Source organism: Mobula hypostoma (genome assembly GCF_963921235.1).
Source record: "Mobula hypostoma chromosome Y unlocalized genomic scaffold, sMobHyp1.1 SUPER_Y_unloc_3, whole genome shotgun sequence".
Taxonomy (NCBI): Eukaryota; Metazoa; Chordata; class Chondrichthyes; order Myliobatiformes; family Myliobatidae; genus Mobula; species Mobula hypostoma.
The window spans coordinates 112,971-135,252 of NW_026948173.1; the positions used below are offsets into that span (position 1 = coordinate 112,971).

General features: G+C 43.4%; 1 protein-coding gene across 1 annotated transcript in view; it reads left to right on the top strand.

Annotated features, from left to right (window-relative positions):
• LOC134341434 (puromycin-sensitive aminopeptidase-like) overlaps nucleotides 1-22,282 on the top strand; it is a gene marked incomplete at its 5' end in the record, with an annotated part of 301,555 nt that overhangs the window by 105,913 nt on the left and 173,360 nt on the right. The window contains 3 exons of the mRNA XM_063039287.1: nucleotides 4,311-4,475; nucleotides 14,560-14,664; nucleotides 16,171-16,231. Coding sequence (XP_062895357.1) covers nucleotides 4,311-4,475; nucleotides 14,560-14,664; nucleotides 16,171-16,231 — 331 coding nt within the window. The remainder of the gene's footprint in view (nucleotides 1-4,310; nucleotides 4,476-14,559; nucleotides 14,665-16,170; nucleotides 16,232-22,282) is intronic.

Below are 22,282 nucleotides of genomic sequence, written 5' to 3' on the forward strand. Positions count from 1 at the left end.
AAGTTCCTGTGAGTCAATAACCCTTAGGATCTATCCTAGACCCAGCATATTGGTGCAATTACAAATAAATCACAACACATCTATATTTCATTCGGAGTTTGAAGAGAATTGGTATATCACCAAAGACACTTGCAGATTTGTACAAATATACCATGGAGAGCTTTCTAGCTGATTGCATCATCATCTGGTATGAAGAAGCAATTGATCATGATCAGAAAAAGCTGAAGAAAATTGTAAACTCAGTCACCTCCATAATGGGCACTAGCTTCCTCAGCATCGAGGACATTCAAGAACGGGTCTTAGAAGGGTAGCATCCATCATTCAGGACCCTGTCACCTAGCACATGCCCTCTTCTCATTGCTCCTATCGAGGAGGAGGTACAGAAGCCTCAAGACACGTAATCAGGTTTTCTTGGAACAGCTGCTTTCCCTCTACCATCAATAGACAATGAATTCATGAACATTTCCCTCTTTTTGCACTATTAATTTAATTTTTAGATATGCTTATTGGAAATTTGTATTTTTTATTACTGTGCATTGGAATTTACTGCTACATCAAAACAACCAGTTTCACAGCATATGCCAGTGATATTAAATTTAATTCTAATTCTGCGTGTAATGAATTCCACAGGTGGAAATTGGGCACTGACTTGTACTTTCTGTTTTGAATCAGAATTATATTTAATATCACTCTCAAATCTCTTCTTTCAGTTAGTCCTGACAAAGGGTCTTGGCCCGAAACGTTCACTGTACCTCTTCCTAGAGATACTGCCTGGCCTGCTGCGTTCACCAGCAACTTTTATGTGTGTTGCTTGAATTTCCAGCATCTGCAGATTTCCTCATGTTTGCGTAATATCAGTAATTGTTGCTTTGTGGCAGTGGTAAATTCCAATGGATAGTAATAAAAACTATGTATTCCAATAAGTATATCTAAAAAGAATAGCATGCCATCTCCTTATGTTGTTCCCTGAATTCAGATATGAGGTACCTTTCAGATAATATATGTCATTGAGTGAAGTTCTCATATATTTTTAAATGAGGCAGAATATAGGGAGTTACCCAATAGTTTAGGGAAGTTTCTTCTAGGATTACTGAAGATAAATACCAGGAAGTTGTAAGAGGGCCAGTTGCAACATGGGAGTTGTTGGGACACATAAGAAAATACAACAAAAATCTGCTAACTTTCAAATGTTGAGCAAGATGCAGTAGTAATATGGAAATAGATAACTTTCAGATCTTTCAGTAGTATTACAGATATAAGATAAATAAAATCATTTTCTATTCATATGTAAGATAAGAGGCATAAATCAAATAGATAGCCAGAATCTTTTTCCCAGGATGGAAATGGCTAAAACAAGAAGGCATAATTTTATGGGAAGTATAGGGGAGAGGTGGCAGAGGTAAGTTCATTACACAGAGTGGTGGGTGCATGGACAGCCCTGCCAGAGGGTGATCTTAGGGGCTGGTATATTAGGAGTATTTGAAAACTCTTGGTTAGACACATTAGTGATAGAAAAATGGAGGGCTGTTTAGGAGGGAAGGGTTAGATTGATCTTAGAATAGGTTAAAAGGTCAGCACAACATCATGTCAAAGGGACTATACAGTGCTGTAATGTTCTGTGTTAAAAGTAAATAGAACATTTACTTGATGTTCGGTGAGGACAATATGAGTGAGGTTGGTGTTCTGGAGCATGTTGATATAAAGGGAGAGGAGGTGTTACAGTTATTAAAATACATTAGGACATGTAAAGGGTTTCTTTTATGTTACTGTGTATGTTAAAATGGCTTCTTTGTTATGTTATAATTAAAATGGCTTCTTTGTTATGTTATAATTAAAATGGCTTCTCTGATGTTAATTGCTGAGACAGTGCTTTTTTTTCTAGCAGCTAGCAGCTTGTTTGGGATGTCACTAACGATAAGACAGGAATGAACCTATGGGTGTCCATGTTATTCTTTTCTGGGGTGGTATTCTGTCTCATATGGCTGAGAACCGAGGTGTTTGGCAGGATTTTGGAGGAGAGACCGGGAGTAAGACGAACATGCTGGAAGCGCTCTGGTCGATCACCTTGGGTGGTCCTGAGATGCGAGGTGTTTGGCAGGGTTTTGGAGGAGTGGATTGCAGGGTGAAGAGAGAAGACCCCAGGTATTTGAGCTCCAACTGTGTGCACGAAGAAATTGAACTTTGATAAGTCTGGCGCCTTTTTCTTTTTTTCTTCTATATTGTATCTCTAATAATCTCATAGTCCCAGTAAGATTTACAAAGTGTAATCTGTAAAGTGTACATTGTGAGTTATCTGATGTTTGAGGTTTGAGGTCGTACCAGGTGGCATTGCACAGCAATTGACTCAACTGGGAGACACAGTTGGGTGGTGGATGGGGTTTCCCCTAGATAAATATGAGTCGATATAGCTGAGCATTACAGATGGATAAGTCCCCGGGGCCTGATGGAATATTTCCAGGCTGCTCCACGAGGTGAGGGAAGAGATTGCTGATCCTTTGGCTAGGATCTTTATGTCCTTGTTGTCCATGGGAATGGTACCGGAGGATTGGAGAGAGGCGAATGTTGTCCCCTTGTTCAAAAAAAGGTAGTAGGGATAGTCCGGGTAATTATAGACCTGAGCCTTAAGTCTGTGGTGGGAAAGCTGTTGGAAAAGATTCTTAGCGATAGGATGTATGGGTATTCAGAGAATCATGGTCTGATCAGGGACAATCAGCATGGCTTTGTGAAGGGCAGATCATGACTAACAAGCCTGATAGAGTTCTTTGAGGAGGTGACCAGACATATAGATGAGGTAGTGCAGTGGATGTGATCTATATGGATTTTAGTAAGGCATTTGGCAGGGTTCCACATGGTAGGCATATTCAGAAAGTCAGAAGGCTTGGGATCCAGGGAAGTTTGGCCAGGTGGATTCAGAATTGGCTTGCCTGCAGAAGGCAGAGGGTGGTGGTGGAGGGAGTACATTCAGATTGGAGGATTGTGACAAGTGGTGTCCCACAAGGATCTGTTCTGGGACCTCAACTTTTCATGATTTTTATTAACGAGCTGGATGTGGGGGTGGAAGGGTGAGTTGGTAAGTTTGCAGACGACACAAAGGTTGGTGGTGTTGTAGATAGTGTAGAGGATTGTCAAATATTGCAGAGAGACATCGATAGGATGCAGAAGTGGACTGAGAAGTGGCAGATGGAGTTCAACCCGGAGCAGTGTGAGGTGGTACACTTTGGAAGGACAAACTCCAAGGCAGAGTACAAAGTAAATAGCAGGATACTTGGTAGTGTGGAGGAGCAGAGGGATCTGGGGGTACATGTCCACAGATCCCAGAAAGTTGCCTCATAGCTAGATAGGGCAGTTAAGAAAATTTATGGGCTGTTAGCTTTCATAAGTTGAGGGATAGAGTTTAAGAGTCATGAGGTAATGATGCAACTCTATAAAACTCTGGTTAGGCCACACTTGGAGTACAGTGTCCAGTTCTGGTCACCTCACTATGGGAAGGATGTAGAAGCATTGGAAAGGGTACAGAGGAGATTTACTAGGATGCTGCCTGGTTTAGAGAGTATGGATTATGATCAGAGATTAAGGGAGTTAGGGCTTTACTCTTTGGAGTGAAGGAGGATGAGAGGAGTCATGATAGAGGTGTACAAGATAATAAGAGGAATAGATAGAGTGGATAGCCAGCGCCTCTTCCCCAGGGCACCACTGCTCAATACAAGAGGACATGACTTTAAGGTAGGGGGTGGGAAGTTCAAGGGGGATATTAGAGGAAGTTTTTTTTACTCAGAGAGTGGTTGGTGCATGGAATACCCTGTCTCAGTCAGTGGTGGAGGCAGATTCACTCGTGACATTTAAGAGACTTCTAGGTAGGTATATGGAGGAATTTAAGGTGGAGGGTTATTATGGGAGGCAGGGTTTAAGGGTCGGCACAACAATGTGGGCCGAAGGGCCTGTACTGTGCTGTACTATTCTATGTTCTATGTTCTATTAACATTGCCTATCTTCCAAACTGAGTAAAACACAATTCACTGCTACTTCGTGTTGTGGAATAATCCTGCTTCCTGCATGAACCTTAGAGGGAACTGAAAGAGGCAAGAGGCCAGAGTAGTGGAAATCTTGTCTGGCTTTGCAGCAGAAAAGTGAGAACGTGTCATTTAGAAAAACACACACACAGCTTGGAAACAAACTGAAGCATTGCCAACCCCACTGAACTCAACTCTTGAAAAACTGCTGTGGTTGTAATTATACCTTTGGAGAGTCAATTTAAAATTTGTTTCCCGACTGTAAAACAATGCATTCAGATGCAATATCTGTGATTGCAGGAGTGGTGGACACATCTGTGGTTGAATGAAGGCTTTGCTTCCTGGATTGAGTATTTATGTGTGGATCACTGCTTCCCAGAATATGATATCTGGACCCAGTTTGTTTCTGCTGACTACACACGAGCACTAGAACTTGATGCTCTTGACAGCAGTCATCCAATTGAGGTAAGGTTGCTTTTATTTATAGGTTGTGTGCAGATGTAGTAATGCTTTGATGGTATATCCCACACCAAGCCTGAAACATTTGTTTTTGTAACATGGGTTTAAAGTTTGTCAAATGAACAGAATTATTTGCCTCATACATCAAAGTTGCTGGTGAAGAGCTCTTCCTTCAGTTAGTCCTGATAAAGGGTCTCGGCCTGAAACGTCGACTGCACCTCTTCCTATAGATGCTGCTTGGCCTGCTGCGTTCACCAGCAACTTTGATGTATGTTGCTTGAATTTCCAGCATCTGCAGAATTCCTGTTGTTTGAGAATTATTTCCCTTATGTCATTTGCCTTGGTCTAATAGATTTAATGTATTTACATTTATACTTTTAAATTACAAAATCATAGAGTACTATCGCCCTTCAGCTAAGCTAGCCTGTGATGATCTGTTTCTCTGCCAGTCAACCTGAACCTGGAATGTAGCCATCTATACCCCACCCATACATGCTCATCCAAATTTCTCTTCAATGTTACGTTTGAACCCATATCCACCACTTCTGCTGGTACCTCGCTCTATATTTGGCCCAAAATGTCAACTGTTTAGTCTGTTCCATACCAACTGCCTGGCCTGCTGAATTCCTCCAGCATTTTGTGAGTGTTGCTTGGACTTGCAGCATATGCAGATTTTCTCATTCTGAATTCATAGAACATAGAAAGCTGCAGAAATCTGCTGTTCGGCTCACAAAATTGTGCCGGACATGTCCCTACCTTAGAAATTAATAGGCTTACCCATAGCCCTCTATTTTTCTGAGCTCCATGTACGTATCCAAAAGTCTCTTAAAAGACCCTATCGTGTCCGCCTCCACCACCGTTGCCGGCAGCCCATTCCTTGCACTCACCACTCTGTGCATAAAAAACTTATCCCTGACATCTCCTTTGTACCTACTCTGCAGCACCTTAAACCTTGTCCTCTTGTGGCAACCACTTCAGCCCTGGGAAAAAGCCTCTGACTATCCACACGATCAATGCCTCTCATCATCTTATACACTGTTATCAGGTCACCTCTCCTCCAATCCAGGCAACATTCTTGTAAATCTCCTTTGCACCCTTTCTATGGTTTCCACATCCTTCCTGTAAGTGAGACGACCAGAATTGAGCACTCTTCCCCAAGTGTGGTCTGATCAGGGTCCTATATAGCTGCAACATTACCTCTCGGCTCCTAAATTCAATTCCACGATTGATGAAGGCCAATACACCATATGCCGTATTAACGACAGAGTCAACCTGCGCAGTTACTTTGAGCGTCCTATGGACTCGGACCCCAAGATTAGATTAGATTAGATTAGGTTCAACTTTATTGTCATTGTGCCGAGTACAGATACAAAGCCAATGAAATGCATTTAGCATCTGACCAGAAATGCAAAGAATAGTGTTATTTACAAAATAACTGCAAATAAAAAAAGTGCTACAGCACACAAATATAAAAGTACTGAGACAGTACAATACAGATGCAATACTGCTTAGCGCTGTGATGTGAGGTTCAGCAGGGTCAAAGCCTCAGGGAAGAAGCTCTTCCTGTGAGTGCTGGTGCGGGAGCGGAGGCTCCTGTAGCGCCTACCGGATGGGAGGAGAGTAAAAGGTCCATGGTTAGTGAGAGATGCATCCCAGATAGTGCTTTTCACCCTGCCCAGGCAGCGTTTATGGTAGGTGTTCTCAGTGGTAGTCAATTGGGTGCTGAAAATCTGCTGAGCAGTTTTCACCACACGCTGGAGTGCTTTGCGGTCCGATACGGGACAATTGCCATACCACACTGAGATGCAGTTGGTGAGTATGCTGTCAATGGTACAGCGGTAAAAGTCCATCAGTATCCTGGGACAGAGGTGAGCTTTCTTGATGCTCCGCTGGAAATAGAGACGCTGTTGCGCCTTTTTAATCAGGATGGAGTTGTTAGGGACTAGGTGAGATCCTCGGAAATGTGGACACCAAGGAATTTGATCCATCTGGTACAGAGTAGGTACAGAGAAGATTCTTCTGGTCCTCCACACTGCCAAGAGTCTTAACATTAATACTATATTCTGTCATTATATTTAACCTACCAAAATGAACCACTTCACACTTATTTGGGTTGAACTCCATCTGCCACTTCTCAGCCCAGTTTTGCATCCTATCATTGTCCCGACGTAACCTCTGACAGCCGTCCACACTATCCACAATGCCTCCAACCTTTGTGTCATCAGCAAACTTGCTAACCCATTCCTCCAGTTCCTCATCCAGATCTTTATATAAATCAGGAAGAGTAAGGGTCCCAGAACAGATCCCTGAGGCACACCATTGGTCACCGACCTCCATGCAGAATATGACCCGTCTAAAACCACTCTTTGCCTTCTGTGAGCAAGCCAGTTCTGGATCCACAAAGCAATGTCCCCTTGGATCCCTTGCCTCCTTACTTTCTCAGTAAGCCTTGCAAGGGTTACCTTATCAAATGCCTTGCTGAAATCCATATACACTACATCTATGGCTCTTCCTTCATCAATGTATTTAGTCACATCCTCAATAAAATTCAGTCAGGCTCATAAGGCACAACCTGCCCTTGACAAAGCCATACTGACTATTCCTAATCATATTATACCTCCCCAAATGTTCGTAAATCCTGCCTCTCAGGATCTTCTCCATCAACTTACCAACCACTGAAGTAAGACTCATTGGTCTATAATTTCCTGGGCTATCTCTACTCCCTTTTTTGAATAAAGGAACAACATCCGCAACCTCCAATCCTCCGGAACCGCTCCCATCCCCATTGATGATGCACGGATCATCGCCAGAGGCTCAGCAATCTCCTCCGTCACCTACCACAGTATCCTGGGGTACATCTCATCCGGTCCCGGCGACTTACCCAACTTGAAGCTTTCCAAAAACTCCAGCACATCCTATTTCTCAATATCTACATGCTCAAGCTTTTCAGTCTGCTGCAAGTCATCACTATAATCACTAAGATCCTTTTCCATAGTGAATACTGAAGTAAAGTATTCATTAAGTACCCCTGCTATTTCCTCTGGTTCCATACGCACTTTCCCACTGCCACACTTGATAGGTCCTGTCCTTTCACGTCTTATCCTCTTGCTCCTCACATACTTGTAGAATGCCTTGGGGTTTTCCTTAATTCTGTCCACCAAGGCCTTCTCATGGCTGCTGCTGGCTCTCCTAATTTCCTTTGTAAGCTCCTTCTTGTTAGCCTTAAAAACATCTAGATCTCTAACATTGCCTAGCTCTCTGAAGCTTTTGTAAGCTTTTCTTTTCTTCTTCATTAGATTTATTTCAGCCTTTGTACACCACAGTTCCAGTACCCTCCCATAACTTCCCTGTCTCATTGGAACGTACCTGTGCAGAACTCTACACAAAAATCCCCTGAACATTTGCCACCTTTCTTCTGTACTTTTCCCTGAGAACATCTGTTCCCAATTTAAACTTCCAGTTTCCTGTCTGATAGCTTCATAATTCCCCTTACTCCAATTAAATACTTTTCTAACTTGTCTGTTCATGTCTCTCTCCAATGCTATTGTAAAGGAGGTAGAATTATGATCACTATCTCCAAAATGCTCTCCCACTGAGATACCTAAGATACTTGGTAAAAACATAGTCTTGAAAGAATTGATGCCGCAACATAAGGAACAGCAAATAATTTAGAATGAAACTATAATGGTGGAGTATATGGTGATATTGCTGATGTTTCAGATTAACGCCCCTCTGTGATCTCTGTAGCTGTCAGGCAGCACGGTAGTATGTGATTAGCACAATGCTTTACAGTACCAGTGACCTGGGTTCAATTCCCACAGCTTTCTTTAAGGAGTTTGTACATTCTTCCCGTGATCACAAGGGTTTCCAAAGACCTGCTGGCTGTTAAGTTAATTGGTCATTGTAAATTATCCATGATTATGCCAGGATTAAATTGGTCAGTTGCTGGATGGAGCAGCTTGAAGCGCCAGAAGAGCCTATTCTGTGCTGTATCTCAATAAAAAAAAATGAATACTTTGAGGGGCTGGTCAAGGAGTACATCTGCAGCATGCTACCACCCACACTGGGCACCTTACAATTCGCCTACTAACATAACTGACCAACAGAAGATGCGATAGCCATAGCTCTACACACCATCCTTATACATCAGGAGGAGAGGGACACTTATGTGAGAATGTTGTCCTTGGACTACAGTTTAGCATTCCACACCATAATTCCATCCAGGCTCAACAAGAAGCTCAGAGACCTTGGTCTTCACCTTGCCTTGTATAGCTGGATCCTGGATCTCCTGGTAGATCGTCAGCAGGGGGTAAGAGTGGGCTCTGTCACTTCTGCCCCTTTGACCCTTAACACAGATGCCCCTTAGGGCTGTGTCCTAAGCCCCACCCTTTACTGTCTGCATACCCATGACTCTGTTGCCACTCACAGTTCCAACCTGCTAATTAAATTTGTTGACAACACTACACTGATTAGCCTAAATTCAAATAATAATGAAGCAGCCTACAAACGTCGTCATTGTTGTGGCTATCCCTCGAGGTCGAGGATGATGGTCTTTGTTCTGTTGATCTACTTATGGGCTCTCAAGTGGCTTATGAGTCCAATCTTGGCTTTGAAAGTTCTTCAGCATTCAGGATAGGTAGTTCCAGATAGCAGATTGGGCTTTGGTTGTTGCTGCCTTTCTTTCCATTTTCTTTTCTTCTAATTCTGCACATCTGTTGGCTTCAAAAATTGTTGTTCCTTCTCAGATGGTGGCTTGCCAGAGTTTCCTGTCCTTGGCATTGGTTTCCCAATTGTTGATGTCGGTGTTACATTTCTTCATGTTGGCTTTTAAGACGTCTCTGAATCTCTTCTGTTGTCCGCCTCTTTTACGTTTGCCTTCTTTAAGCTGGGAGTAGAAGATTTGTTTTGTCAGACGTTCGTCTTTCATTCGAACATGACTGCTCCATCTTAGTTGGTTGCTTCTTGATAATGTAGGCTTCAATGCTTGTTGTTTTTGCTTCAATTAGCATGCAGACATTGGTTCTTTTATCTTCGCAGCTGATATTTAAGATGTTTGAAGATAGCGTTGATGGAACTTTTCAAGTGCCTTCAGATGTCGTTGGTATGTTGTCCAGGTTTCTGATGCATACAGGAGCGTTGGGATTACCACTGCTTTGTACACTAACATTTTGGTGTCTGTTCGGATGTCACGATCATGATAGACCCTTAGACTGTTCTTCCAAAAGCTGTTCTAGCGCATTTAAGACGATGTTGGATCTCGTCATTAAGGTCAGCATTGGAGGAGAGATGACTTCCAAGATATGGAAAGTGGTCCACGTTTTCCAGGGTTTTTTCACCAAGTTGAAATGATGGTTCTATCCGATTTGTCTCAGTTGGTGACTGTTGTAGTGATCTGAGTCTTCTTGGAATTGATGGTAAGTCCAAGTTTCGTGTATGCACGGTTGAAGGCAGTCAGAATCTGTTGTAGATGGTTTTCTGAAAGAGCTGCAATGTTGTCATCCGTGTATTGGAACTCGATGAGGGAACTTGTGGATATCTTCGTTTTGGACTTGAGACGGGCAAGATTGAGAAGTCTCCCATCTGTTCTGTAGGTTATTTCGATTCCTGAGAGTTGGTTGTCCTTGACAATGTGGATGATTGTCACAATGAAGATGGTGAACAAAGTTGGAGCATTCACGCATCACTGTTTTACTCCTGATCTAACTTGAAAAGGCTCACAGTTTCTGTTGCTGACCATGACTGAGGAGTCTCAGAATTCGAATGTACTTTTCAGGGCATCCATAGGTGGATAGGACATCCCATAGGAGTTCCCTTGATACCGAGGTAAAGGCTTTGGTGAAGTCGGTGAATGCCATGTGCAAAGGTTGAAGTTGTTCATGACATTTTTCTTGTAGTTGTCGCTTTGTGAAGATCATGTCGATTGCTCGACGTGATGGTCTAAACACGGCTTGTGTCTCTGGAAGGATCTTCTCAGCTAAAGGCTTGAGCCAGTTGTTCATGATGCGGGTGAGGATCTTTCCTGCTGTTGCTAACAGGGAAATTCCACGATAACCCTACAAACAACCTCTCCCTCAATGTCGCAAAAACAAAGGAGCTGTTTGTGGACTACAGGAAGAATGGAGACAGCCTAACTCCTATTGACATCAATGGATCTGGGGTGGAGAGCGTGAACAGCTTTAAGTTCCTCGGCATAAACATCACCGAGGATCTCATGTCATCTGTACCTACTGGCTTTGTTGTGAAAAAAGCGCAGTAGTGTCTCTTTCACCTCAGATAGTTGAAGTTTGATGTGGACCCTTTCTATAGGGGTATGATTGAGAGCATCCTGACTGGCTGAATCACTGCCTGGTGTGGGAACTGTACTTCCCTTGATCTCAGGACTCCGCAGAGCGTAGTGTGGACAGCCCAGCGCATCTGTTGATGTGAACTTCCCACAATGCAGAACACTTATGTTAAATGTGGCTGAAGGATCATTGGGGACCCAGTCACCACACTCACAAACTGTTCCAGGAGCTACCGTCTGGGAAACGGTACTGCAGCATAAAAACCAGGGCCAACAGGCTCCGGGACAGCTTCTTCCACCAGGCCATCAGACTACTTAACTTATGCTGACATAGCTGTTATTATTATGTCCTATAGTATATACCATATATACTATATGGCCATGTGGTTAAGGCATTGGACTAGCAACCTGAAAGTCGTAAGTTCGAGCCCCAGCCGAGGCAACGTGTTGTGTCCTTGAGCAAGGCACTTAATCACAAATAGTTTTGCGACGGCATCGGTGCCAAGCTGTATGGGTCCTAATGCCCTTCCCTTGGACAACATTGGTGTCTTGGAGAGGGGAGACTTGCAGCATGGGCAACTTGCTGGTCTTCCATACAACCTTGCCCAGGCCTGCGCCCTGGAGAGTGAAGACTTCCCAGGCGCAGATCCATGGTCTCGCAAGAGTAACGGATGCCTTTTAGTATATACCATTTATTATAAATTACTATAAATTGCTCATTGCATATTTAGACAGAGACGTAACATAAAGATGTTTACTCTTCACGTATATGAAGGATGCAAGCTCCTCTAGCAATTTGTGTGTCGTATTCGAGATTTCTAGTATCTGCGGCATCTCTTGTGTTTAACAAAACTTCAGATGTATCCCGACTAGTGTTCTATAAAGATCACAATGTGATTTCATTGCTGAGTACTAATTATAGATGACACAAAGGTTGGTGGTTTGTGGATAGTATAGAAGGTTGTTCAGGGTTACAATGGGACATTGATAGCTGGGCTGAGAAATAGCAGGTGGACTGTTGCACATTGAAATGTCGAATTTGAGGCAAAGTACAAGATTAATTGCAGGATTCTCGGTTGTTAGGAGGAACAGGGAGATGTTGAGGTCCATGTCCATGAGTTCATTATTAAGGTTAAGCTTTGGACTTTTAGGCACATGATAAAGTAGGGTTTTTTGCGTCAGTATTTACTAAGGAAACTGGCATGGAGTCAATGGAAATAAGGCAAACAAGTGAGGTCATGGAACCTATACAGATTGAAGAGGAGGAGGTACTTGCTGTCTTGAGGCAAATCAGATGAGATAAATCCCCAGGACCTGACAGGGTATTCCCTCGGACCTTGAAGGAGACTAGTGTTGAAATTGCAGGGGCCCTGGCAGATATATTTAAAATGTCGGTATCTACGGGTGAGGTGCCGGAAGATTGGAGGATAGCTCATGTTGGTCCATTGTTTAAAAAAGGCTCTAAAAGTAATCCAGGAAATTATAGTTTTATAAGTTTGATGTCGGTAATAGGTAAATTATTGGAAGGAGTACTAAGAGATAGGATCTACAAGTATTTGGATAGACAGGGGCTTATTAGGGAAAGTCAACATGGCTTTGTGTGTGGTAGGTCATGTTTGACAAATCTATTAGAGTTTTTCGAGGAGATTACTAGGAAAGTGGATGAAGGGAAGGCAGTGGATGTTGTCTACATGGACTTCAGTAAGGCCTTTGACAAAGTCCTGCATAGAAGGTTAGTTAGGAAAATTCAGTCGCTAGGTATACATGGAGAGGTGGTAAATTGGATTAGACATTGGGTCAATGGAAGAAGCCAGAGAGTGGTAGTGGAGGATTGCTTCTCTGAGTGGAGGCCTGTGACTAGTGGTGTGCCACAGGGATCAGTGCTGGGTCCATTGTTATTTGTCATCTATGTCAGTGATCTGGATGATAATGTGGTAAACTGGATCAGCAAATTTGCTGATGATACTAAGACTGGAGGTGTAGTGGACAGTAAGGAAGGTTTTCAAAGCTTGCAGAGGGATTTGAACCAGCTGGAAAAATGGGCTGAAAAATGGCAGATGGAGTTTGATACAGACAAGTGTGAGGTATTACACTTTGGAAGGACAAACCAAGGTAGAACATACAAGGTCAATGGTAGGGCAGTAGAACAGAGGGATCTGGGAATACAGATACAAAATTCCCTAAAAGTGGCATCACAGGTAGATAGATTTGTAAAGAGAGCTTTTGGTACATTGGGCTTAATAAATCAAAGTATTGAGTATAAGAGTTGGAATGTTATGGAGAGGTTGTATAAGGCATTGGTGAGGCCAAATTTCGAGTATTGTGTGCAGTTTTGGTCACCAAATTACAGGAAGGATATTAATAAGGTTGAAAGAGTATAGAGAAGGTTTACAAGGATGTTGCCGGGACTTGAGAAACTGAATTACAGAGAAAAGTTGAATAGATTAGAACTTTATTCCCTGGAGCGTAGAAGAATGAGGGGAGATTTGATAGTGGTATATAAAATTATGATGGGTATAGACAGAGTGAATGCAAGTAGGCTTTTTTCACTGAGGCAAGGGGAGAAAAAAAACCAGAGGACATGGGTTAAGAGTGAAGGGAGAAAAGTTTAAAGGGAACATTGGTGGGGGCTTCTTCACACAGACAGTGGTGGGAGTGTGGAATGAGCTGCCAGACAAGGTGGTAAATGCAGGCTCACTTTTAACATTTAAGAAAAAATTGGACAGCTACATGGAAGAGAGGTGTATGGAGGGATATGGTCCAGGTGCAGGTCAGTGGGACTAGGCAGAAAAATTGGTTCAGCACAGCCAAGAAGGGCCAAAAGGCCTGTTTTTGTGCTGTAATGTTCTATCAAAGTCAGCATGGTGTGCAGGAAGAATCTTGCCTGACTGATCTGTTGGAATTCTTTGAGGAAATAACAAGCAGGCTAGACAAAGGAGAGTCAGTGGATGTTTAATAGGAATTTCAAATTCTTCAAAGTTGCCATTCGTTGATAAGGTGGCTAAGAAGGTGTAAGATGTGTTGGCCTTCACTAGTCATGAGGTAATGTTGCTGATTAATAAAACTCTGCTTAGACCATTTTTCCTCATCGTATAAAAGGAAAGATGTGGAAGCTTTAGAGAAGGTGAAGAGGAGATTTAAGAGGATACTGCCTCAGCTAGAGGACATGTCTTATAAGCGAGGCTGAGTAAGCTAGGGCTTTTTCTTTGGCGATAAGAAGGATGAGATATCACTTGATAGGTGCAGTACTCTTAGCAGTGTAGAGCAACAGAGAGGTCTACAGATCTCTCATGTCGATAGGGTTAAGGCGTATGGTGTGATGGCTTTCTTTAGTCAGGAGATTGAGTTCAAGAGCCACAAGGTAATATTGCAGCCCTGTTTAAACCATACTTGAAATATTGTTTTCAGTTCTGGTACTGTTCTGGAAAGCTGTAAAACATTTAGAAAACAGTTCTGGAAAGCTATTAAACATTTAGGGAGGTTTTACCAAAATGCTGGGTTAGAGAGCATATCCGATGTGGAACAAGTTGCGGCATTTCTATTTCAATTGAAGGGAATGAAAGGTGATTTGATAGAGGTGTATAAGATAAGAGGCATTGTTATCGAGTGAACAGCCAGCACCTTTTTTTTGCCTGAGGAGATTGGTGAGTCCTTGGCAGATCTTTGTTCCTCAGCCATAGCCAACTCCCAGAGGACTGGAGAATGTCCAACATTTTTCGTTTGTTCAAGGAGGACAGTAGGGACAATCCAACTTTTTTGACCTTTTAAACAAAGTTTAATTAAAAGTGAAATATATTTCTTTTAAAGGTTGCAGTGGGACATCCAGCAGAAGTGGATGAGATATTTGATGCAATTTCTTATAGCAAAGGAGCATCAGTGATTCGAATGCTACACAATTACATTGGAGATGTGGTAAGATTCTTTCAGCTTAACTTAGCAATTTGTGCAGTAATGATTCATGATTTCATGTTTAGACAGATTGGCAATGTATGTATCAAGATTCAAAAATATAACCTGTTTTGATGTCTATATTTGAAAGCTGAGAATTCTGAACTGATCTAGGAATATTAATATCTGTAATTAGCCAATCAATCAACTCTTGATTACAATTATAACTATGTCTGAGTAGCACAATAATAATTAAATTATTGTGGGCTCGACCATTTTTCAGATACAAGACCATTAGTTGTTAACCCAGTGCACGACTGATGTCTTAGCTAGCGTCACACCAGCCATTTTTGTACAAATTGTTTAAGTATCTGTCCCAGTTGTTACAAAAAAACCCACAGCCATGAACGAATAAAATAGAAGTATTTTTCCTGATATCATGATCAGTATTGACGTCTTGTGATCTTGTGCAGTATGTAAAATGTTTATTGTGGCGGGAGAATCTAGGACCAGAGGTTACAGCCTCAGAATAGAAGGGTGTCCCTTTAGAACAGAGTGGAGGAATTCCTTTAGCCAGAGAATGGTGAATCTGGAATTCATTGCCACAGATAGATGTGGAGACCAGGTCTTTGGGTATATTTAAAACGGAGGTTGATAGGTCGTTGATTAGTCAAGACACCAACAGTTATGGGAAGAAGCAAGGGAATACTATTAAGAGGGGTAATAAAGCAGCCATGAGTGAATGGTGGAGCAGACTCGATGGGCTAAGTTACCTGCGACTTAGGTTCTTATGGCTAAAATAAATAATCTGTTTCTTATCTCACGGTGGGAATTTGCTGTACATAAATTGGTTGCCATGTTTCCTCTTCAGAAAGCAATGACAGAGCTGCAAAAGTGACTCATTAGGGTGTTCCAAAGCACTTTATAGTTAAGTCATGAAAGATGCTAAATAAATGTGTAGAGTTTCTTTCTCATTCTTACTAAGCAAAAGGTCAGAAGAAACCACAGTATGGGGCGATCAATCATTGTAGAAAGAAAAGAAGCAATCTAATCTACTAGGTGTAAGGGGATCCTCAGGACTGAAATCTGATGAAGTGTTTAACACTGCAGCTTTAATCTTATCTTTTTACAGCCTACTAGCTGTTTATTTCCAACATGTGTGTGCTTCTTTGTCATATTGATTTGATTATAGGTATATACATATATATTGTGTATACATTTATAATTGGTAAAACATCCACTCCCACCAATTGGATTAATATTTAAAACGTCATGTATTGTTAATGTTTTATTGAATTTCTAGAACAAAGAACACATGAAAATATGATTTTTCTTATTTAGTTTTAGATGTGACTTAAACTATGGCTATAGGACCAGGGTCTTGTTCACTCACAGATGTCCTTTGTCCATACTCTGAGAAACCAAGTTGTAAAGCTTTGTCATGTTATAATTTGTCAGTTTTATTGATTTTATGTTAGGATATTTGTTATTGATTATTTAATTGTATTTAAAAATTTTGCCTCTTTATAGGATTTCAGAAAAGGAATGCACTTGTATTTGACAAAATTTCAAAATAACAATGCAGCAACAGGTAAGCAGTATTCAACCTAAAGCTCAATGGATGAATTCTTAGTAAAACAGCTTTCTAGATGAAAAGCATTTTGATACTTAAGAAAAAAATAAATGGTTGAACTCAGCTGGCCAAGCAATATCTGTAGAGTCAAAGAGGTGATCAGAGTTTCAGGTTGAGACCCTCATCAGTGAAAGCAAGGGGTTCCTAATCTGTCATCCATAGATCTTTCAATTAATAGTAGGGATCCATGCTATAAAAAGTTTGGGAACTATGGTGTAGAGATAAGAAGACTGTTGTATAAAATGAGAGGGAGGAGCAAGACAGAATCAGTTGGGTAATAGGTTGAACAGAGTGGTGGTGATGGGCAGATGGAGCCAGCTGGTGACTGGTGAGTGCTGAGACAGAGTATGGTATGTGATAGCTAGAGACAGATGAGGGGGAAGGGATGAGCAGGTGGAGCCAGTTGGTAGTGGGGGGTGGGTGGGTGGTGTTGAGACAGAGGCTGATGGGTAATAGGTGGAACAGTTGATGGGCAGATGGAGCCAGCTGGTGAGGAAAGTGCTGGGACAGTTTGGTGAGTGATAAGTAGAATCAGATTGGGGGGTGGGGGAGGTGAGTGAAGGACAGATGGAACCATCAGGTGGGAGGGGTGATGGAGAGTTGATGAGAGAGAGGCTGGCTGGTGATGCCTGGAACCAGATAAAAGAGGTGTTGGGCAGAGGGAAGAGGAAATGTGAACCAAAGGAAAAGAAATACAGGTGGTAATGAGTTCAAATGAAACCAGTTAAGTAAGGATAAGAAGTCTTTATAACAACGGAGGATGGTTGGAAATAGTAAACAACATTGAAAGAGATTAGCACAGACAAGTGGGAATGGGAAAGGCATACTGGTGGTGGGTTCATATCATTAGATTGTAGGCTGCCCAAGCAAAACGCAAGGTGTTTTTTTCACATTGTATTTGCAGTGGATGTGATGGACATGAATCTTTGCTTCATCTGTAAGGGAAGTTCGGATTCATGAACGGTGGTGAGAAAGGAACTGAGGGATGAGTGCTGCAACTGCCAGAGAGAGAATTCCAGGAGATGGTGAGAGGTGTGTGAGAAGGGATGAAGGGAGTCACAGAGACAGTAGACTTTTTGGAAGGTGTGGGTGCTATGGTGATGGGGAGGGGAAAATATGTCCAGAGTATGATCCCAGTGAATCTGGTGGATGGTGAAGGATGATATGCTAGATGCAGAGGCTAGTGGGTGTCAGGCAAGAATCAAGGGAAGGTGAGGGTGGGTGAGAGAAGGTTTTATTTATTTTAATAATACAGCATGGAATAGGCCCTTCTAGCCCTTTGATCCATGACATCCAGCAGTCCCTGGTTTAACCCGAGCCTGATCAGAGGACCATTTACAATGACCAACTGGTACATCTTTGGACTGTGGAAGGAGTCCTAGAGCAGAAAGCCTCATCTAAAAAATGGATGTGACCAAGGCGGAGAAACTTAAGGAGAAATAGTAGCACTCTTAAAGGAGATAGCATGGGATATGCATTCAAGTTAGCTGTGGAACTCCATGGATTTGTAATTGATATCAGAGTTTAATTTGTTTGCTAAGGTGGAAGTAGGTCCGGAAATGAAAGTGTCAGTTGTAGTTCCTGTGAATTTAAAGGTAGGATGGAAGATGCAGAGAAAGATGATGTGTTCTTAGTGATAGAGTTATCCTCCTACTGATTCACATTTTAACCTTTATTAACTCCAAATCATTTGATTTTGTCATGTTTTTGTATCCAGGATGGGATGTTAATGATTTTCTAATATAAAATTGTTGTCAACTCCCATCAGTACCTTGAGAAGCCAGTGTTTTTTACCTATTTTTTCCTTGGACCTTCTCTTGGGGGCCGAGAATACTTTATACTTTATTGTGGCCAAAGAATTGACACTAGAACGTACAATCATCACAGCGATACTTGATTCTGCGCTTCCTGCTCCCTGGATTACAAATCGATAGTAAATAAAAATTTAAATTATAAATCATAAATAGAAAACAGAAAAATGGAAAATAAGGTAGTGCAAAAAAACTGACAGGCAGGTCCGGATATTTGGAGGGTACGGCCCAGATCCGGGTCAGGATCCGTTCAGCAGTCTTATCACAGTTGGAAAGAAGCTGTTCCCAAATCTGGCTGTACGGGTCTTCAAGCTCCTGAGCCTTCTCCCAGAGGGAAGAGGGACGAAAAGTGTTGGCTGGGTGGGTCATGTCCTTGATTATCCTGGCAGCACTGCTCTGACGGCGTGCGGTGTAAAGTGAGTCCACGGGTGGAAGATTGGTTTGTGTGATGTGCTGGGCCGTGTTCACGATCTTCTGCAGCTTCTTCTGGTCTTGGACAGGACAACTTACATACCAGGTTGTGATGCACCCTAGAAGAATGCTTTCTATGGTGCATCTATAAAAATTAGTGAGGGTTTTAGGGGACAGGCCAAATTTCTTTAGTTTCCTCAGGAAGTAAAGGTGCAGGTGGGCCTTCTTGGCAGTGACCTCTGCTTGGTTGGACCAAGTCAGGTCATTTGTGATATTGACCCCGAGAAACTTAAAGCTTTTGACCTGTTCCACTTGCGCACCACCGATGTAAATTGAGTCGTGCGGTCCGCTACTCCTTCTGAAGTCAACAACCAATTCTTTCATCTTGCTGACATTGAGGGATAGGTTATTGTCTTTGCACCATGCCACCAGGTTCTTAATTTCCTCTCTGTACTCAAACTCATCATTACCCGAGATATGGCCTGAAATTATTGTGTCATCAGCAAACTTATATATTGAGTTTGATAGAAACTTGGCTACACAATCATGGGTGTACAGTGAGTACAGCAGGGGGCTGAGTACACAGCCTTGTGGGGCACTGGTGCTCAAAGTGATTGTAGAGGAGAGCTTGTCCCCTATTTTTAGAGCCTGGGTCCTGTCTCTCAGGAAGCTGAAGATCCAGCTGCAGATCTGAGTGCTAAAACCCAGGTTCCAGAGCTTAGGAATCAGTTTATTTGGAATGATGGTATTAAAGGCAGAGCTGTAGTCAATGAAAAGGAGCCTTACGTATGGGTCTTTATTCTCCAGGTGTTCTAAAGAGGAATGTAGGGCCAGAGAGATGGCATCTGCCGTTGACCTGTTGCTCTGGTAGGTGAATTGCAAAGCATCGAGGTTGACCGGTAGGCTGTAGTTGATGCGTGCCAAAACCAATCTCTCGAAGCACTTCATAGCAATTGATGTCAGAGCCACAGGTCAATAGTCATTCAGGCATGCCACCTCGCTCTTCTTCAGCACTGGGATTATCGTTGCCTTCTTAAAACACGAGGGGCTCTTAGACTGAAGCAAGGAGCAGTTGAAGATGTCAGCAAACACTCCAGCTAGCTCGCTTGCACAGGCCCGGAGAACCCATCCTGGGACGCCATCTGGGCCCGTCGCTTTCCTTGGATTTATCTTCAGGAAGGCCCTTCTAACGTCCTCCTTGGTGACGATGAATCTCGATGCCACCAGGTCTGGGTCATCCGGAGGGAGCGGGACGCTCCTGTTCGAATCTTGCGTAGAATACGTTAAGTTTCCTCAGGACGAGAACCGCTGCAGATATTGATATTCCTAGCCTTTTCTTTGTGCCTAGTGATCTCATTTAGACCCTGCCATAGTCTACTGGCATCCCTCTGGTTAGCCTGGGCTTCCAACTTGGCTCAATATTGCCTCTTGGCGCCCTTAATGGCTTTCCGGAGTTTATGCCTGGATTCTGTGTAGCGACTGGTATCTCCGGACCTAAAAGCCTCAGCTCTAGCCTTCAAAGGGACTTGACCTCATAATTTTTCCAAGGTGTCCAGTTAGGGAGTACCCGGATCGTCTTGTGAGACACACAGTCCTCCATGCATTTCCAAGTGAAGTCCGTGACAGCCGAGGCATACTCATCGAGGTTAGCTGCCGAGTCCTTGAATACTAACCAGTCCACCAATTCAAAGCAGTCACGGAGGACCTCATCCATTTCCTCCAATGCGACACTACTTTTGACACCGTGACCTCCCTCTTCAGTTTCTGTTTGTAAGTCGTGAGGAGGAGTTCGGCCTGATGGTCTGATTTTCTGAAATGAGGTTGTGGGACGGAACGGTAGGCATCCTTGACTGCTGTGTAGCAGTGATCAAATATATTCGGGCCTCTAGTGGGGCAGGAGACATGTTGGTATAACTTTGGCAGTACCTTTCTGAGGCTGGCCTGGTTAAAGTTCCCGGCTGTAATGAACAAAGCCTCCAGGTACCTGGACTCAAGTTCACTGATGTATACAGTATGTTCAGAGCACACTCCATGTCCGCCTGGGGGGGGGGGGGAATGTAGACTGCTGTCAGTATGACTGAGGTGAATTCCCATGGCAGATAGTATGGACGACGCTTCACCGACAAGTGTTCCAGGTCCAGGCTGCAGGAGGTTGTCAGTGCCACTGTGTCCGAGCACCACCCAGTGTTGATCAGTAGGCAGACACCACCTCCCCTCGTCTTTCCCGAAGACGCCGTGTGGTCCATCTGATGGATCGAAAATCCCTCTGATCGGATGGCACAGTTGGGGGTGGCAGGGGAGAGCCAAGTCTTGGTGAAACAGAATACACAGCGGTTCTGCATCTCCCTGCAATAGCTGAGTCTCCCTTTAAGATCATCCACCTTGTTCTCTCTGGCTTGCACATTAGCTAGTAGGATGGTGGGCACAGAGATCCTGAAGCCCCTCAGCTTCAATCTGACCAGCAGCCCAGCTCTTTTCCCACACTTCCTCGGTAAGTAGTGCATCTTTCCAGGTTTCCATCGATGCAGTGTGTTGTTGTCAGCTCTTTGAGGTTGGTGGACACGTCCCGCGGGGATCGATTGGCGGGTTGTGTTGTCGGACGCTCCGGGTCGGGCCAAATGAGGGGGGAGGCTCCGCTGCCACTTCCAGCTGCTGGGGGCCCGGGCTGTCGATTGGGTCAAGCCCCGAAGCGAACACTTAATCCCGGATGGCCGGGCTCCTGGCTGAAACAAGTCCATAAGCTGAGTCACGGTTGCGGAGGCCTCTGCTCCAGCCGAGCCTCGGGCTGGATTTCCGATGTCGGCGATGGAAGCCTCACTTCCGGCAGCTGTGGATGTTCACCAATGGGGCTTTATGGTTGTCGCTCCACGGAAGTGTCTGGGGCACCTTGAGGTCTCTGATGTCACTTCTGTGTAGTCGTCTGCTTCGGAATGTTGCTGGTTGGAATGGGCCGTGTCTCCAAGCGCTCTGGCACGGTAGCAGACCGCGGGTCTCTGGGAACATGGTGGGCCTCGGAACAGGCCTTGCTGGTCAGGTCCAGGTGCGGTCTGGAGTTTAAGAAGCAATTCTGGCGCGGTGGTCTCCAGCTGGGTCAGTAGCTTCACCGGGGTGTTGTTGATCTTGCTAGACGTAGCAGATTTTAGGTTTAGAAGGGTTTCTCAGGTATAGGATAGTGTAGAGGGCAGTTTGCTTGGGAGAGCACGCACAGAGTTGCCAGTTACCGGCGCCATCTTAATAGTTTTTACATTGCTTTTATTCAGTTCTGTAAGATCTAATGTGGTTAATGAGATCTTCAGGGGACTTGTTTAACCGCTGCTGGGACAGGAGGTATCTGACAGGTACACTCTTGCCATATCTGATGACCTTCTATGTGCTTGTGATAAATGGCCTACACATTTGAGCTATCAGCTACTCCATTTTGAGTGATCATTGACCTGGAATTCTCAAGTTGTTAGGAATGTTGCACTCGTTCTTAAATGATTTCTTGTGTATGTTCTTGTAATTTCTTACAAGTCTTCTCTTTACAATGATGGAACTTGGAGCAGTTAGTCTGTTTCAGACTGACACTGTACTCTGAGCCTTGGAAACAGCATAGATGTTGGTTTGCTTATCTGACAATTTATGGAGGATTTTGCAGACAGCTTTGGTATCTTAAGTTTTATAAATGTGCACTGACTGGCCATTTTATTAGGTATACCTATACGCCTCATTAACACAGATATCTAATCAGCCAATCATGTGGCAGCAACTCATTGCATAAAAGCATGCAGACATGATCAAGAGGTTC